The 18064-nt window shown below is 43.9% G+C and overlaps 1 protein-coding gene across 31 annotated transcripts in view; it reads left to right on the forward strand.

Moving 5' to 3' along the window:
• ANK3 (ankyrin 3) overlaps window positions 1-18064 on the forward strand; it is a 1906984-nt gene that overhangs the window by 1173935 nt on the left and 714985 nt on the right. For all 31 annotated transcript variants that reach the window (XM_085608804.1, XM_085608807.1, XM_085608799.1 and 28 more), the window contains one exon: window positions 2511-2609. In XM_085608804.1, coding sequence (XP_085464930.1) covers window positions 2511-2609 — 99 coding nt within the window. The remainder of the gene's footprint in view (window positions 1-2510; window positions 2610-18064) is intronic.

Consider the following 18064-nt stretch of genomic DNA (forward strand, 5'->3'; position numbering starts at 1 on the left):
ATGAATTGTAAGAAATCTACTAATTTACACCCAAAATGTAGGTACAGCACATTGAATCTCATGGCATGCAGGCAACCTAATTTTAATAGTTTATAATCCTTTAAATTTACTCCGTAAATTGAGCCCATTTGTAAAACTACTGTTTATAAAATAAACTGATAATTAATGGAGATAAAACAAAGCATATTTTCTTTACCGAAGAGAAAAGTCCAAATTATAACTGGTTCCTATCAGGTTCTTGTTTAGAATGAGCACCATTTTACAAATATCTGGGATTACATTTTAATTTTAAAATTGACATGGTTGAGCATCTTAGTCTAAATAAACCCGGGCCTTTGAAGTACTGTCAGTACTAGCATTACAAGTACTTCACCTCTTAAGTCTTTTAAGAGAAAGGATATTCCCTTTACTTTATGGTGCAGATGTTTTGGCTTTTCATGGGAGAAAGCATTACGAAGGACTAGAAAATACTTTAAAGAAATAATATTCAGACTTCCTTCTCCAACTATGATGCAGGTCATACATGCTGTGCTAGGTAGGATTGCATGGAGCATGTTGGCAGGAATTTGAATTTGAAGGTTCTTCTATTCTCCTAACTTGACCATACCTGGAAATATATTATTTATTTATTGTAAAGCTCTGCTGAAGGGGGATATTTTCTAGCATAACTTTGTTAACTGTGTGGTCTTCTTAGCAAACCATTTTTATGATATCTCACAATGTATCTCAAGAAATATATTAGAAATAAAAAGTGTCTATGCTTCTTTGCTCACAGTGTTAGCAAATTTCCAAGATTTTCAGTACCATGAGAAACTAGGCCTCAATTGATGGTTCTGTTCTTGGGAGATAATGCAGTTTTTACTTATTTGTAGAATTTACACCATTGGAAAACAGCTTCTTTAGGTTCTGAAGAATAGAATACATTACATCTGATGTGGGAGAAGGATGAATCATGGTGACAAGTGTTGTTTAAAAATCGAAATTGTTCATGTTAAATAAATGCAAACAGTGATGCTACTCACTTTTTAATTGATTGCTACTTTGCAGCGGGAAATTGTTCATCCTTTGTTGTATCGTTATGGGGCAATAAATTGAATGTTAGCAAAGGATTTTGCATGCAAAATGAGGATTTGGATGTTGCAGTATGTATAGCCCTATTTGTAATGTATGTTAAAGATTTTAAGCTTTAAATTGTAATGAATACATTTAATGTCTTATTTGAACATTGTTTTATATGATGGCAATCTTAGTAAACGTATCTCAATACTGAACAAAAAATGCTTGAATCAATCTGAAGCACTGGTAAATGCTGTGTGGTTATTCCACTATATTATTATTTTAAGTTGTTGGAGGCAAAACGTACAAGATCCAAACTCTGCAAATCATTCTTTGTGACATATTAAACACCACCCCCTGGTGGCACGTGACCTCTGAGCGGGCAAAACATACAACTCCAGACAAGTTTCATCCTTGCTGGGCCCTTGTATAAGGTGGTATCTGAGCATTTCAAAAATGGACCTATGATATACAGAAACCTTTCCTTCTCTGTAGTACTGTCTGACTCAGTCTTGTATTTGGCCATTTTATTTCTTTTAGACCAAAGGCATTATCTAGTCGGATTCTTCATTTGCACCGCTAATCCCCAGGAACGTCCTTTGTTATTTTGCTAAAAGGCTAATAGGGGTTTACCCTAATCCCTCTCAATTTCATCACTTGTTCTCTAAATGTTTCGACTTTTACTTTGTGGCACTTGAAAGAGTTGGCTCTATTGCATAGGAAATATCACCTCCCCAAACACAGACTATTTGTTCAAGTGCAGTGCTTTTTTGTTTTTAAATCACTCTGCTGATTTGCATAGCAATGCCATCTTGCAAATTAAACCCCTCCCACAGACCAGCAGTGTATGTCAAAGGTTCCTGCAGGCATGGGACTTTTTGCCCACAGTAAACAAAGTATGTCAGTACGTCAGTGTATATGATTATGAGGAACCTTCCACCTTGTAATAGGCCCAGATGCCCTCTATTAAGTGATTTTTGCAAAGTATTTTGTTTGTATGTCACAATATAGATGCCAAGGGATCAAAATCACTTTCAAAAAGTAATTAGATGTACTTGTGTATGTGCACAGATTGCCTTCACTAAAGGTGAAAATGAGTTTGTATATTGATACTTCCTCTTAGATACCATTTATTCATGATTAGAAACATTGTGGATCGAGGTTGGGTTTTAAATAAGATAATTCAATCACATTATCTCCTCTCATAAGCACATATTCCTTTTTAATTGAATTATCCATAAGTAGAATGTTTTCTATTGTAACTTTTAACATGGATGTTCAGTATGTATTTCTAATTTAGATTCTGCCAAAATGTTGCTGCTTTTTAATACTGTCCCCTTAAGGACATTAGTGTGGTTCATCACAAATTCAAAGAGCCTGTTTAGTGGTGCCTCCAGAAAAGGGGACTAATTGAAAGGGAGTGACACTCTCTGTCTTACTGTCTTGTCTTTCAGAAAGGGAACACAGCATTACATATAGCATCTCTGGCCGGGCAAGCGCAAGTGGTCACGGTTTTAGTTACAAATGGGGCCAACGTCAACTCTCAGTCTCAGGTAAACTTCCTTTACATACTAGATGTTTCTTTGTGGTCAAATTTTATATGCCTATTTTGTTTTGTGATCTACAAGATTATTTTATATCGCTTACATTGAACTAAAGCCTTAAACATGTTACATTGTACCCACTGCTGCAGAGTAAAATATATGCCTCTTTGGTCTATTTGTGTTGCCCGAAAGTGTTTCTGACTGACATGTGTATGCATTATTGTCTTGCATCAGGGACAATTCAGAAACCTAACAAGTCCAAAGACGATTAGCATTCCAAGTAAAGAGATATTGTATAAAAGTATCTGTACTGTGAAAATATTGAAGAATCCGCATTGTCCTAAGCAGCTCGTAGTACTATCCCTACCATGCACTGAGAATCAATATCACTCATTAAATCATTAATTCATTCCTGGAACAAGATAGTTGCGTGCATTTTTAATCTAGCAAAGAGGGCCTTTTGTGTGTTGTTCATTTTCATCAGCTCAGTGCGCTAAAGGTCAGTTCTGTTCCAACACCTTTGCCGTGTTTCATATCTGTGTCCTCTAGTGGAACAGATTTCCAGTCAGAAAAGCCTGATGGTGCAGCCTGAACTTCCTCCTCCCCCGCCTTTAAATGCCATCAACCCATTTATCCACTTGGTCTTCCCGCCCACTGACGCTTTGTTTAGCGGTACATTAATTCCGAAATTGCTTCATTAAATATTAATTTAGTGCTGAGACGAAAAAGACCTCCAACAGCCATTTTCATGCAAGAACTGTGCTGCTGTTTAATTATTAAAGTCTGTTACAAAATTCTGCCATAAAACATTTAATTTTGGATAGGTAAAAACATGTGCCTAGTTTTTGACAAGGTGAATATCTTTTTGCTTTTCCTGAAATCTTGTAAATTTGTAGCATGTTCATCCTACAGTCCAACGCCCTTTTTATGGTCTGGCTTGTGCAGCTTAAGGCAGACATTTATTATTTATCAGGAGAGGGGCTTTTGCCCCGCCCAAATGTTGGGAGCCAGGTGTCCCTGTTTTGATTGGGCAGAATTTGTGTGCTTCAACAAAAATGCGCTTGCCCTTCACATAGCTGAAACCATTTTGTATATTTATCCAGCTTCCTGAGCTTAAACTTTTAGGGGCAATGCTATTAAAGTGTCTTAGATAACTGGAAAATGTATGGCGTTTTTCTCAGGCATCAGCACAGATAGGAGAAGAGCCGTCAACGTACATGGTTGTTTAGAAATGGCTTGACAGTGCATTTATAAGCCAGGCCTATTAGCATTGCCAATGTTTGTTTTAAATGCAATTATTTTGCCTGAACAGAAGTTCCACATTCCTCCAACAAAGTAAAGTTTTCCCTGCATTCCCCTTCATTCCTGTTGCATCTGCTTCTTGTTTGGCGGCAGTGGCACATTGGTTGTTCTTTGTACACACCTACATATAATGTCGCACTGTTTCAAAGGAAAAAGATGGCCCTTACATCCTGCAAAAACAACATACTTCAGGAAGATGATACATAGAACGTTCTAATCTCCTAAAATGTGATATTAACATGGCTGAAGCACCCAAATGCGAGTTCTTTGCAGGGGGACCCCCAAATCCAAGGCATAAACTCTGACTGGTCACTTAATGAGCTTGTACAGAATCATTAACATGATGTGTACCACATTGGATGAATAGTACTTAGTTGGGTCATGTAATCACATGCAGCACAGTTGCATGACAGTGCAAAACTGCTTGTTTGAATTTTAGCATGCCTGTAGTAGTTCTCAGTTGTAAGACACAGATGCATGGACTCTTTAGTGGTAGATGTTTTTAGCCATTATAAGAGCTGTTCTTTTAGGTAATCTCATTTAGAAGTTATATTTACTGGAACGATAACATGGCAAATTGCATTATCTTGAAAACCGCATCAAAATCCTTTTCAGAGCATTTTCGAAGTTGAAAAATGCTACTTTTATTGTTGGTTTCTGACGTGTGAGTCATTAAAATGTCCTCATTTTGTCTCAGAAGGTGTTTGGTACACGTGCAGAGGTCAACTAAGCTGATCCTTACTATAACACCCAGGGATTCAGGTGTTTAAGTTACCTCGAGTTGCATCTTATATTTCCAGGGTTGGGCATGTAACAGAAAAGCTTGCACTTTCCTGTGAGCCCTTGTGTTTTCCTCCAAAAATGTCTTTAAAAAAATTCCACGTTGTGTCGAAGCAGCAGACTGCTCAGCAGGTGGAAGAAGAACTCGTGTGGTGAGGTAGATTGACTTTTCTTTTACTTGAAATGGCATTGTTCAAAATCCATTTTGCACCTATCCTATCAATTTGTCCTGTTAGATATTGCTCTTGGTTTCAGCAAAAACACTTTTGTAGAGGTTGAACATCCTTTTCCATAAGTTAAGGCATTATGAGATGTAAGTGAACAATATATGGAGCGCATCCTGAGTCCTCATTAAATGTTAACGCAAGCAAATAGGTCATGCTAAGCACTCTGGACATTCAAAGACACAGATGCAAGTGAGAAATGTATGGATAGCTACAGCTGAGTGAGAGAAGGCTCTCCTGACAGAATAATTGCCTATAAGACACACGACATCTATGGAGGGCAATGGCTGCAAGGCTCCTGAGAGGTGATGATCAGTGTGAGGGTCTTGGCAGACAGGAAAGTTGAACCCTTCACAATGGCAGGTTTGAAGCAAGAGCGCCTTCTAGTGAGGTTTTTGAAGCCACGTGATGGTTAGCTCGCCAGGAGAAAAGAACGCCTGCGGATTCATCTGCAATGATAGAGGGAATTACAGGGATGATACAGCACCTCCCACTGCTAATGCGCCAGCAAAGCTATTTAAAAATAGAGGGTGAAAGCTGCATTGATGGATTCTAAATCCCCAATTTAACTACAGTGACAAATAATGGAAAATCCTTCCCTCGCTTGTCCACTGCCTCAAAGCTGTCAAGCCCTATCCTCGTGTGTTCTCACCTTGTTTTCTTCAGGCTTAGGTTTGATAAGAGGGCTTGTTAATGAATTTAACACTTAGGTAATTGCTGCAGTCCTTGGGAATGTTTGATTATTATCTGGCCTCTTAGTGTTGGTTGGCCTCGTATTTTAACAGTGCTACGCTAGTTGCTTTGGAAATAAGCCAGATGTCTACTTTCAGCTAGTTTAGTTGGAACTCTGGGGATTGATTATACTATACCGGCCAGTTTAGGTGTCTCTACATAGGCATCTTCTCTTCTGCGTTCAATATGTTGTTAGTTTTTTTATATGCTCAATTAAATTGGTTTCCAGGACAAAGGTCAACAGAATACCTAACACAGTGATAGTTACGAGCACAGGTTAGATGAGGGTTGTGATAGTATACAGTTATGGAAATGGTAAAGTGAGAGGAGTCAGTCAGCGGGGGAGGTTCATTTTTTTGCTGAGTTATGCGAGTTCAGAATCATCTTTATTCGGCTGTCACCAGACATAAAAGTAGTTCAAAACAAGTGCAAAAAGAGCAGTAAGGTGCATAAGCCTCATTAAAAAGCAGCCAATAAATTACATAAAATCGTGCAAGTTAAGAATCTATGCTTGCAGGACAAGACGGAAAGACTTAATAGATGAAGGAAAGAGGGTTGTGGCTGGGTTCTAAATGGCAAGCATGGACATATGATAGATTACATGTTTCATGGTGGTTTGTTGATATACATCTTGAGATAGTCTTGATTGGTGGTCAGTCTTGAGGATTTACTGTTCAGGATATCTGTGATTATAGTCCAGGGAAATTGTTTTGATTGAACTTATATGTTTTTGCGCCTGTAGTTTAAGTCCAAATGTTTGGATGTAGCAGATTACGATGAACCAGTGGGGTATGCTTAGAGGGTCCGGGTATTTCCTACGTTATTCTCTAGGAGGCAATCATTAGTAGAGTGTTTATCTGGCTAAGAGTCATAGTTCTTTAAGGAATCTAGTGTCCCCAGAATGGTTGTTTGATGGTTTTGTTTAAATCGTTGTTGTACCATAACCAGCTGTTAAACTAAATATCCCTCGTCATTCTCCGTAGTTTGGCATATTCATTGGATTCTTTTTTTAATATTTGCAACAGTGCTTAGAGCATGCAGCAGCTTGCATTTATTAGTAGAGGTAAATATTGGTAATAGAAGGGGATCTGTTTAGAAGGCCTTTAATTTACCTATGTTGGTGTGGTATAGTTTGTTGGATCATTTTAACAGGGGAAGGTTTGCAATACTCTAATAGTGTCTTGTTATCGATGGAAGTCTGCAAGGTTATTTTCTCCTGCATGTTTGGATTTCTGTAATTTGTGTTTCAATATCTTGAGGCACATTCCTTTTCAGAGGAACTTTGATTTGTTTTGTTAAACTCCTCGTTAAGCTTCATGAGGAAAGATTATGCTAGTGGAATGGGAAACATGGTAATGCTTCCATTTCTAATGATAATGGCATTACTCCTAGTCCTACTCCCTCGCCTTCCTTCAGTACAATTGCGGCCCCGCCTCCCATCCAGACCCACCCCCAGCATAAAAACTCTGCCCGCCCCCACCTCCACCTGTACGTAAACAAGCCGAGCTAGCACTCAGATGAACAGCACCGGGAGGGAGGGTCCTAGAAGGAAGGCGAGGGAGTAATGCCATTATCGTTAGAAATGGAAGCATTACCTACCGTCCCTCCCTCGCCTTCCTTCAGTACAATTGAGGATATAGCAAGCACAAGAAAACAGAGACAGACAGCTGAGTGAGAAAGAACACCAAAACAGAAACAGTGCCCCAAACACAGCAGATCAACATCCCAGGAACCCAGCCGCCCAGAACAGCAGCCAAACTTTCCAGAGACGCAAACGGACAGCGACAGTCAAACGGAGAGGGAGAAGACCAGGTTGCAGTCCAACAGATCCCACAGAGGAACCCACCCGGCAGGACTCCACAACCGGCAGGCACGACAGCAAAGCACGCCGGACAATCAGCAACGCAGCCACTGAAGCCGCCAAACAGCGAGAGGTACACCCCGGAACACCCACAGGAGGAACCACCCCCAAAAGACGGTCAGTCAGCAAGACCGGGGACCAAAGCCAACGACCCAACAGAGCAGAGGAAGGCCAAACAACCACCGCAACCGGATCAAAGCTAAACGAGAACCCACAGCCGATCCAACACCCTCAAGCACTGTGCAGAGGGGACGGCAACAAAAAAAACAAGGCCCAAAAGATAAGAGCCGCAACCCGAGACCCCCAAGGGGACCTAAGGGAGGACAGGAGAGGACAGCCAACACCAGCAGCAAAGACCCCGAATGGAGGGACCAGACAGGGCGGGGGGCAACAGACCCCCGCCAACCCGCAAGACTGCCAGGAGCATCAAGAAGCCGGAGAGCCGCCCACAGCACCCGCAGAGGAGACACCGACAATCCCAGAAGAGCCCCATCCAGAAGGAATCGCAACGCCAAAAAGAGGCCACCCACCGAGGGAACAACACCCAGAGCAGAACACCAGGCTGAAAAGGACCGCCCATGCCAAGCACAGGACAGCGGAGAGGAGGACCGACGGGAAGGCAGCAAAGCAACCGCCAAACGGTCAGGAACCCCCAACCTAGCCACACCACCACCAGGCAGCAGGCGAAACCCCCGCACAGAACCCTGGGGAGGGGCCGGAAACATCAAAGGGAACGGAACCACCGGAAGGACCCACTCTTGAATGCAACAGAATTCGGACAGGAGAGGAGACCAAGGTGCCCCAGGCCAACGGGGTGCAACCAACACCCCCCGAGCACAGAGCCACCTGACCCGAACCAGAAAGGTCCGGAGCAGCGGAATAAAGGGGAGGGGGAGGAAGGCACACAGAAGACCCCAAGTCACAGGAGCGGGGAAGCCAACGACCCCCCCGAGCCTCCAGTTCAGAGACCAGAACCGGGCCACCAAGGCCCACCCTGGATCCGCAACAGGACCACCACAGGGAGGCCCTAACGACCCACCAACAGGCCGGTCACACGGGGAAGGAGAGAGAAATCGTGGGAAGAAGGAAGGACCCAGCACAACAGATCCCCCAGCCCAGAGGCCACTCGCCGAAGGGAGAGAGCCGACAGCCCCAGCACCCAGACCGGAGCCCAGAGAAACAGGACGCTGGCGAACAAGGACCAGAACCTGGACCCACCTAGAGGGTGGACAGAGGACCACGCCCCCAGAATGCCAGACCGAACCAATACCCCAGGGCCCCTGCAGAGAGCCCCGAAAGAGCACCAGGGCAAGCCCTCCAAAATCCGCCAGCAGGAGGAACTCCGGGAGACCAGCAGGGACCAGCACCCCTGAACCCGAACAGACCACAGCCATTCCCGGACAGGCCGGCGGCCATGGCCACCACAAGCGGAGCCGAAGGAGGCAGCAAACAGGCAGAAAGTGGCGGCAGGAGAGCCACCAAGAGAGCTCCTCCGATCGGGGCAGCGGAGACAAAAGACCCCGGAGACCAACCCAACAGGATCCAGACAGTCAGGCAGAGAAGAAGAAAACGAGCCCCGGGAACCAGAAAACACCCCAGAAGCCAGGAGCCACGGCCCCTGTAGCCACAGGACCACCGGAGGAGCCCCGGGACAACAAGGCCCGAGCCAGCGAAGGAAGAGAAACCAGGTGCAGGCAGGACAAGGGAACATGGCCACGCAAAGGCCGAAAACGAGCCTCAACAAACACCAAGCCCCGAGAGTGGACCAGAGAAGACACACCCCAGGTCACCAACAAACCCGATCCCCAGAAGAACTTCCAAGGTCCCCCGAAAAGATCGAGCAAAAAAGGCACTCTGGCCGCACACAGCAAGAGACCGACTGACAGAGAAGGACGAAGGAAAACCCCCACACGAAGGAGAGCCACGAGAGGCACCAGGACCTGCGGGAAGACTCAGGGCGAGGGCCGGAGGCTGAAGGGAAGGACACAAAACCGAAATGGGCGTCTCCCACAGCGAACCGCAGAAAAGAAGCGGCGACTGGGAAATGGAGAGAGGCGACCCCGAGACCCACGGCACGCCAAAAGATGACAAGAGGAATGACGGCCGGAAGGGCCAACACATGGAAGGGAAGGGGCCGACCCACAGGAGAGCCAGTACAGGACAAAGCCGCTGGAAACCCCTAGCCCCAGAAACAGAACAGAGAGGGCCCCAGGCCTGGGCTCCCTGACAGGAACCCAACAGACTGACCACATGGCAAGCAATCAGGACACCCCGTCCAGCAGAGCCACCCCGCGGGGACCGGAGACAGACACCAGAGGCAGCCGAACCAAGACGATCCCGTACCCATGACCCAAAGCACACAGGACCCAGCCACCAGAAACGTTCCGCTGCCACCGAGGAAGAAAAGGCCGAAGACGACCACCCACTATTGGGGAACCGGCCAGACAGCAGCGACAGGGACCCAGCCGGGCAGGGCCCTCAGGCGAGGAGGCACGGAGCCAGGGCGAAAAACAGGCCAAAACCATTCCCACCGGAAAGGCGGAGGAGACACCCACAACGGGGACAAAGGAGAGGCCCCAGGACAAGGCACCCTAGAAAGGCAGGATGCCCCACACAAGGAAAGGCACACAGAAGCCCCAAGGCGGCAAGAAGGACAGAGGACCTTCAGCCTACAGCACCGGATAATCCCAGGTAGCCACCCATCCAGGCATGAACCAGGCCCGGCCCCGCTGAACTGCAGAGATCAGACAAGAGCAGGGGTGTACCGGGCACTACGGCCGGAGGCCCTAACAGCCGCCGCCAAAGTCACGAAACCCCGCTCCAAGGAGGGCGCAGAAGAAGCTGAGAACAGGCCAGCCCCCAGCTCCACAGCACCAGCCAAGCACAACACCCGACCCGTCAAGCAGAGCGACCAGGACAGAGTTCAACAGCCCAATAAGAGGAAACCCCCTCAACAAGCAAAGCCGCCGGAGGAAGCGAGGGACCCACAGCACAGCAGGAAAAAACCCACCGATGCAAAAGAGGGCGCAAAGGAACCTGAAACCAATCAGGACCAACACAGCACAGAAGGAATGCTTAGGGCTGAGGAAAAGAGATTGCACACAGCAGGCTCCGCAGGCAACCAACAAACAACCGTCAGCTGGGTGGTCCACAGTGGACAAAGTAGCAAGTACAATGCACACAATAGTGGAAACAGCATGAAATACAGTAAGCACGGGCAACGCACGCCACTGCTACAGCACCATTCCCCACACCGGGACAGAAGGGCAAGCCCAACCAGGAGGGCCGGGAACACCAAGGAAGAAAACCCTGCCGACCAGCACAGGAGCCCAAGCGACTCTCCACAACCCCCAGAGCCAAAGGCAACGGCAGAGGCGGGAGAAGGCCCAATATCCCAGGACCCAGACGGAAACCAGCCGCCCACAGGATCCACCGGACGAGGACGGGATGGACCAGAAGGCATCAGCCGAGCCCGTAAGCACCGGACAGAGCAGCCTCAACCAAGTCCTGCACCATCCACAAACATGAGAGGCACTACAGCCCCGCTGAGCCCATGCGTCCAGGATGCCCCAGGGGAACCTGAGACCAAACAGCAGAGTAAGAGGACACTAGAATGCCCCCAACAACCTCATGTGACCCAGGACAGCAAGCAGAAAAACAGCCCCCAGCAGCCCATAGACAAGGCAGACAGATTACCACACCCGTCAAGAGAAATAGCATTTTACAGCACCTGGTACTCCCATACAGGAAAAGGAATAAACAACGGGTCAAAAACCCGGCCTACCAGGCCTTCGTGATGTGTGCAGTCCGGGAGCAGAGGCATCCAAGCAGACCCAACCCGGAAACTCAGCCCCAGCCACAGAAGGACCGTCGCGGCCTCCTGAGCAATCGCTCTGCCCCCATACCACGAGGGAGACGAGGAGAGGAGGTACCACCAGGAGAACGCTGCCGAGGGCTCCGCCGTCGCAGAGAACCAGACCAAAGACTCCCCAGCACCGCCACAGGGAGGAGCTGAAAGGGTAAGTCTCACTAGGGAGATAGAAAAAGACAGGTGGAAGTGTGGGAGGGCAAAGTTTTTATGCTGGGGGTGGGTCTGGGTGGGAGGCGGGGCCTCAATTGTACTGAAGGAAGGCGAGGGAGGGACGGGAGGTAATGGAATATGAGAGTGTTGATGTGAGCTTCATCTTCATGATTTAAAATTGTCTCTACAACGTTAGGTTGAGTGGAGACCATGTTTGAGTTCTTTTCTGAATGTCCTTGAGTTTTTGTCCTATATTGACAGAAGCAGATATCCAATTTGCGAATAAGATACTCCATGAAGTGATGTGTGGTAGGTTACATTTGAACTTGCATTTTGCTTTGTGAAGTTTCAACCATAGTCTTGATACCTGGAGTTCTCCTGTTTTGTCTTCATTTTGCATAGAGCCCAATATCCTGGCATAGCCAGATATTTAATTTAGCTAGGTTTGGTACAGAGGCTATCTGATCATGAAGGAGAGTGAAGTGTCATTTAGGTCTGCTACTAATTTGTATTTATTGTGGTTGGCCTGAATGCCTTGTTTCAGGCCGTTGTTCTTATTCTGTTCTCCATCTGATCTGGAATGGTTCTAGGGTTAAAATATAGAAGAGCGAGGGTTAATGGACATCCTTGTTATGAATGTCTGAATGCTGGTGAGAGTTGAGTGTTTACTAGTGTGTGTCCTTTGATTACATATTTGGAAGTTTTGGGGTATACATGTCTTTGAGTGAGCTTAAAAGATACTTCTATTCACTTCAGGTAAAGGCTTTTTTCAGTGTCAATGGCTATTCCACAACATATTGTATTGTGATTGCATTTATATAGCGCTTTCTTCCCCATGCGAGGTGTCAAAGTGCTTTTTCGGCAAGTAACACGCTACTCCGGAACCCATAAAGGATTAGAGGTGAATTAGTATAGTGAAATATGAAAGTAATTTGAGTGGTGGATATGTTAGTCAGTTATTTGGATTCAGAAGGATAGTGGAGGGTTAGACGAGGGAAATGGTTTGCATTTATACAATACTTGCTACTCCTGATGGGGTGTTGGAGCTCCTTTTCGGCGAATAGCACACTACTCCAGAACCCATAAAAGATTAGTGGTGAATTAGTATAGTGAAATATGAAAATAATTTGAGTGGTGGATATGTTATTCAGTTATTTGGATTAAGAAAGATAGTATAGGGAAAAAGGTTTGCTTTATATAGCGCTTGTTTCCCCTGATGGGGTGTTGAAGCATTTTTTTCCACAAGTAGCACACTACTCTGGAACCTATAAAGGATTAGTGGTGAATTGGTATAGTGAAAGATTAAAGTCATTTGAGTGGCGGATGTGTTGGTCATTTACTTGGATTGAGAAGGATAGTGGAGGGATAGAAGAGAGAAAAAGGTTTGCACTTATTTAGCGCTCGCTACCCCTGATTTTTAGAGTTTTATAAAGTGCGAACTAGACCTCAGACAACGGGTATCAGAGTGCTTTACATGAGCACCAGTTTTGTTACAGAGATGAGGTGTTGAAACTTTTTGGGCGAGTAGCATGCTACTCCGAAACCCATAAAGGATTAGTGGTGAATTAGTATAGTGAAATATGAAATTAATTTGAGAGGTAGACATGTTAGGCTGTTATTTGGATTGAAAAAGATAGTGGGGGGATGGAAGAGGAAAGGATCTAGACATTTCTTTTTATTTTGTAGGTCATAGCAGTAGGAGGAGGCTTGGGATGAGTAAAAGTGTTGTGGAGGGGGAAGAGTCAGAGGGAAGGGTTTAGAAAGGCTTGTTTTGGGGGATCGGAATAGTAAAAGAGGTATGAGATGATGCAAGGAGGGGTAGAGTTGGAAAGAATTTAGAAAGGGTTATTTTGGGGATCATAGTAGTGGTATGGGGTTTGGGATGAATGAGAGAGTGGAGGTAGAGGATATATTGCTAGATATATAGGATGAGAAATAGGGTAGTGCATTGGAAAGAGTAGTAGAAAGAGGTTTGAGATGAGTCAGAGTTGAAGTAGAGGATATATTGAGAGTGGTATAGGGTGAGAAATAGGGTAGTAGATTGGATATGCTGAATTCGAAGAAAAGTAATAAATATATAGATTCATAAGTACATGGAAGGTATGTAGATGTATAAAGGAAGTAAAGATGCATTACATAAAATACGGCTTTCAAGTGTTGTACTTAAAATTAATTTTATTTATTTGTTTATATATTAAAAAAAATTGTAATTCAATAGTGAGCAATTGTAGATAAATAGTAATGATAACAGATTTACTTATTTATGCAGTCATTTATATACATGTTAAAAACATAGAATAATGTAACTATCAGTAATATGTACATTTGTTTCACAGAACTAATGAATATCTATGTATATATATTTTTTCAAAAACATAATTTTACACATTTATACAAAGCAATACACATATATAGGTACATATCTATAGTACAAATAAATGCTTATATACAGAGGAATATGCTGTATATTTCTGTTTGAGTATGGCACTTAAGTGGGGAAGAGACAATTCTTGAGTAGTTTTCTGAAGATAAGGTGGTTATCCTTGGATCTTATGTTTGGGGGTAAAGAGTTCCATAGTGTGGCTGCTTGAACAGAGAAGGATGTGCCACCCATGTTTTTTTTCTTGTATCTTAGGATTTTGAGGCGAGGTGCCACTCTAGAGCAGAGGTTCCTTTGTTGAATGTGTTTGGTGATTTTATTCCTGATGAAGAGCTGTCCTGTTCCATGTATTGCTTTGTGGGTGATACAAAACAGCTTAAACATGGATCTTCTGGCAACCTATAACCAAATCAGGGCTTTCAAGGCAGGGGAGATGTGGTCTTGGGGTTTTATATGTAAGAGTAGTCTGGCAGGCGAGTTCTCAATCAGTTGTAGTCTTTTTGTGGTCGTTAAAGGTGATCATTCACTAAGCCTTTTCGATTTGCATTTATGAACTGTAGCATAATAGCTTCTTGTTGAGAAGTCAAGATTTTATATTCTGTGGTTTTACAGATATCAGCACTGATTTCTTTTGAAATAAGAATTGCTATCACTTTAGTGATTATCCTTGAGGTGGATTGTTATTTGAGAAGAATGTGAACAATGTGTTCGGTTTTGGGATTAGGTCCTGTGCAAAGTACTGGTAAAATTCCTGGGTGAGGATGAATCGAACTGGGCAAGTGGGCTTTTATTGGACAATTCAGTAAAAGATTAACATAGCAAACAGGAGGATTATTATTTCAGGCTGTACCTACCTACCTCCAGATCCATGCACAGTCTCCTGATGCCACTTTGTAGAGCTGTACTATGATGTTTCTTAGATTTGCAGTGGAAAGACATGTAGCGTCCTACCCCAGCCTGGGTACATGCAAAATGTTCACAGCACACATGGAGCTTAGTGTTATCCGTCTTTATTCCTTAACGTGTAACCGTCAACTGAACATACTACATTATGAATTCCATCACCCGCACTTATGTCACTGTTCTACGGAGTCTGTCAGGAACCAAAAGGGTCCTGTTGTCGGTAACTCACAAGACACTGCAACATGCATTAACCCCTTCAGTGCCCATGACGAGCTGGACTCGTCATGGGCCGCGGTGGCGCTGTGCCCATGACGAGTCCAGCTCGTCATAGACCCCGCCCGCTAATTCAACGGCCGGCACAGGGCGGGGAAAGGGGCGGGCACTGAAGGGGTTAATGCAACAGTATGCAACAAAAATATAACTAAGCATCACAAAAAATGTGTAGGACACTTGTTTCATGATTCTTTCATGGCTAATGTTTGATTAATCTCTAAAGATGACATGTTTGTACAGATTCCTCGCTGTTGACCTTTCTACACCTAAAAGCTACGACAGAAACTCATTAAAGGTTCTGTCACTGAGTGTTTCAAACTTCAACTAAAGCGGTGTGTGGTGAATTGAGAAAGTGTTGCCGGTTACATTGACATCTAAGATCTTGTTTGGCCAAGAAACACACAGTATGGCTGAGATTGTGCAGTGTCACTGCTTTACCTGAGAGTGTTAATGGCATCTAAGATCTTATTTGGCCCAGAAACACTCAGTATGGCTGAGATTGATCAGTGTCACTGCTTTACCTGAGAGTGTTAATGACATCTAAGATCTTATTTAGCCAAGAAACACTCTGTATGGCTGAGATTGTGCAGTGTCACTGCTCTACCTGAGAGTGTTAAATTCCAGGTCCGTTATTTTCCTGTACTCTGGCTTGGGCACAAAGCTCTGGTCAATTCTGTCTCTTTGATCATTCGGCTTAAGGGACATTCTTAGACACCCCACACCTCCTTTCATCTGCACTTGGTTTACTAGATGTTTTAAATTGCATCCAATTGCATAGTTGAATCCTTGGCAGTAAATAACAGTATTTAGGCTCAGAGTCTGGATGTGAGAACCAAACCAGCCTGGCTATTATACATTTCCTAAGAAGCAACTGGCTTCCCTACTGATTTGATTGTTCAATTGAGGTACAGTGGCAAAAAGAGAGATGGAGACCAGTTGGTGTTTGTCGCTGAATCATTGGAAACCATTTTTTATTAGGTCAGTCATGTGATTCTATGAGCAGGTGTTGTATTTATTTGTAGAATTCTTAACCACTTCATACCTTTGACTCAGCACAAATTGCTCGGAATGACACTGGGTTCCTGTGTGCCCTTTTGTTGCACATGGTTGTTAGGGTGGGGATTGTAGTTTGGCCTAAGTGGGAGATGTTGGGTGTGGTACATGAAGATTGGAAGCTGCTCCAATCAAGGTGCAGCGACAACATGTTCTAGAAAATAATGTGAGAATAAACTTGAAGGTGCATATGCGTACCTACCATTTTGTGGGGGAGTTGTGCGTATCATACAGTTATGTGAATGGATAAAACAGTTTTTTAACACTTTCCAAAACTCAAGGTGATTGTCCGTTATTCTCATGCATGTAGTATTGAGATACACAGCTTAGCTGTCTCTAATAAACCAAACATAGCCGACTCTATCTCTTTGATGTAATTAATTCTGGGGAGACATCTTGTTTTTTCCCCATAATGTACATCTTTTGGTTAATCGAATTCCAAACATATGACGTGAACATAAACACATTTTATATTTGTTTTTTTAATAGATCATATTCACATCACAATGATTGTATTTTGATATCCACTATCCCTACCTAAAACAGTATGTACACACTCCTCCCTCATACTGAGCAGTCCCTATTTTCAAATAGATCAAAATAATAGAATACATTATTTTGTCCAAGTCTGTAAATATATCTATTATCTCTTGTGGTCTTACATAAGTCCTTTTGAGAAAGAATTATCCCAGATATTGGAATGCAGGCTCTTCGGGAGATAAGCATTTCAGTGCAAAAAGTATGATGTGAAGAACCTTCTTCAGGACTAAAGTTTTATAAAGGGGACCGATGTACATTTGGATACAGGAGACATTTACCAGCTAAAGATACTCTGAGTTAGTTTAACCCATTATGTTTCTTTTTCTAAGTTGTATTTTACCATAAGCTGAACTGTTGGGTAGGTGCCATTTACGTATGTTACCCTTAGGTTATAGCATCACAGTTTCTGATGAATTTTAATGACTCCAACACAGAAAGTTGTATATTTTTACATGGCCTGGTATTGATTTTCTCAAAATCTCCTATATAAATAGTGGTTCTACTTTTTCATCCTACCAGTGTAGTTGGAGTAAAAAAAAACGTGCATTGTTTTTGGAAACTGATTAAATAAAAAATGTATATTAGAGAATATATCTAGAAGTCTCCTAATAATTGATTAAGTCAATGAAGTAGAGTGGGCTATGTTTGGTTTATTGTGTCTTGACTGCCCCTTTCTGCAACCTCGGTAATTCATGGCTCACTAATTGGGGGTACCCGTACCTTTGTGTGTATTATCTCGCCTCTAGTGTAAGATCTTTTGAAGGAACAGATTGTCAAGTGGAGAGCCAAACTAGAGTGTAGTGACCGAGTTTGGCATTGGGTATGGAACTTATATTGATGGAAGACTGGCCCAGTACTGTAGATAGCTCGATTTGCGATGAACATCGCTTTTAAGAAGTCATATTTTGCCATAGGCAGCTAGTGGACCGATTGAAGGCCTGGGGAGATGTTAATCATAATCTGTAGATTAATGGGTTACCTAGCAGTGGTGTTTTAGATTGTCTGTAGACTGTGAAGAGATAGGGGTTTCAAGGTATAGAACATTTGCAAGTTGTGATGAGAAAGCATGAAGTCAATAGTCAATTGTTTTCGTTAAGAGGAAACTATGTACAAGGGGAAAGTCAACCTTGGGATCATATGATGCAGAAACTTCATTTCAGAATGTGATTTGCTACTGCTGCAAGGGTTAGGTTGGTGTCCATATTCAACCCCAGTTTCTTACTTGTATTGAGGGAAGTTTTGGTGAGCTAGTTCTTGCCACCAGATGGTGGAGAGTGATAGTTGCTCCTTTTCTCTCAAGCGAGCATTCAGCCGCTTAAAGGTTTTGGCTGATGGCACAGGAGTCGAGATCTGATGGATTTCAAGCTTGCAGTAATTTATGTATCACCATAGTTG

Source organism: Triturus cristatus, chromosome 1_2 (assembly GCF_964204655.1).
Source record: "Triturus cristatus chromosome 1_2, aTriCri1.1, whole genome shotgun sequence".
Lineage (NCBI taxonomy): Eukaryota > Metazoa > Chordata > Amphibia > Caudata > Salamandridae > Triturus > Triturus cristatus.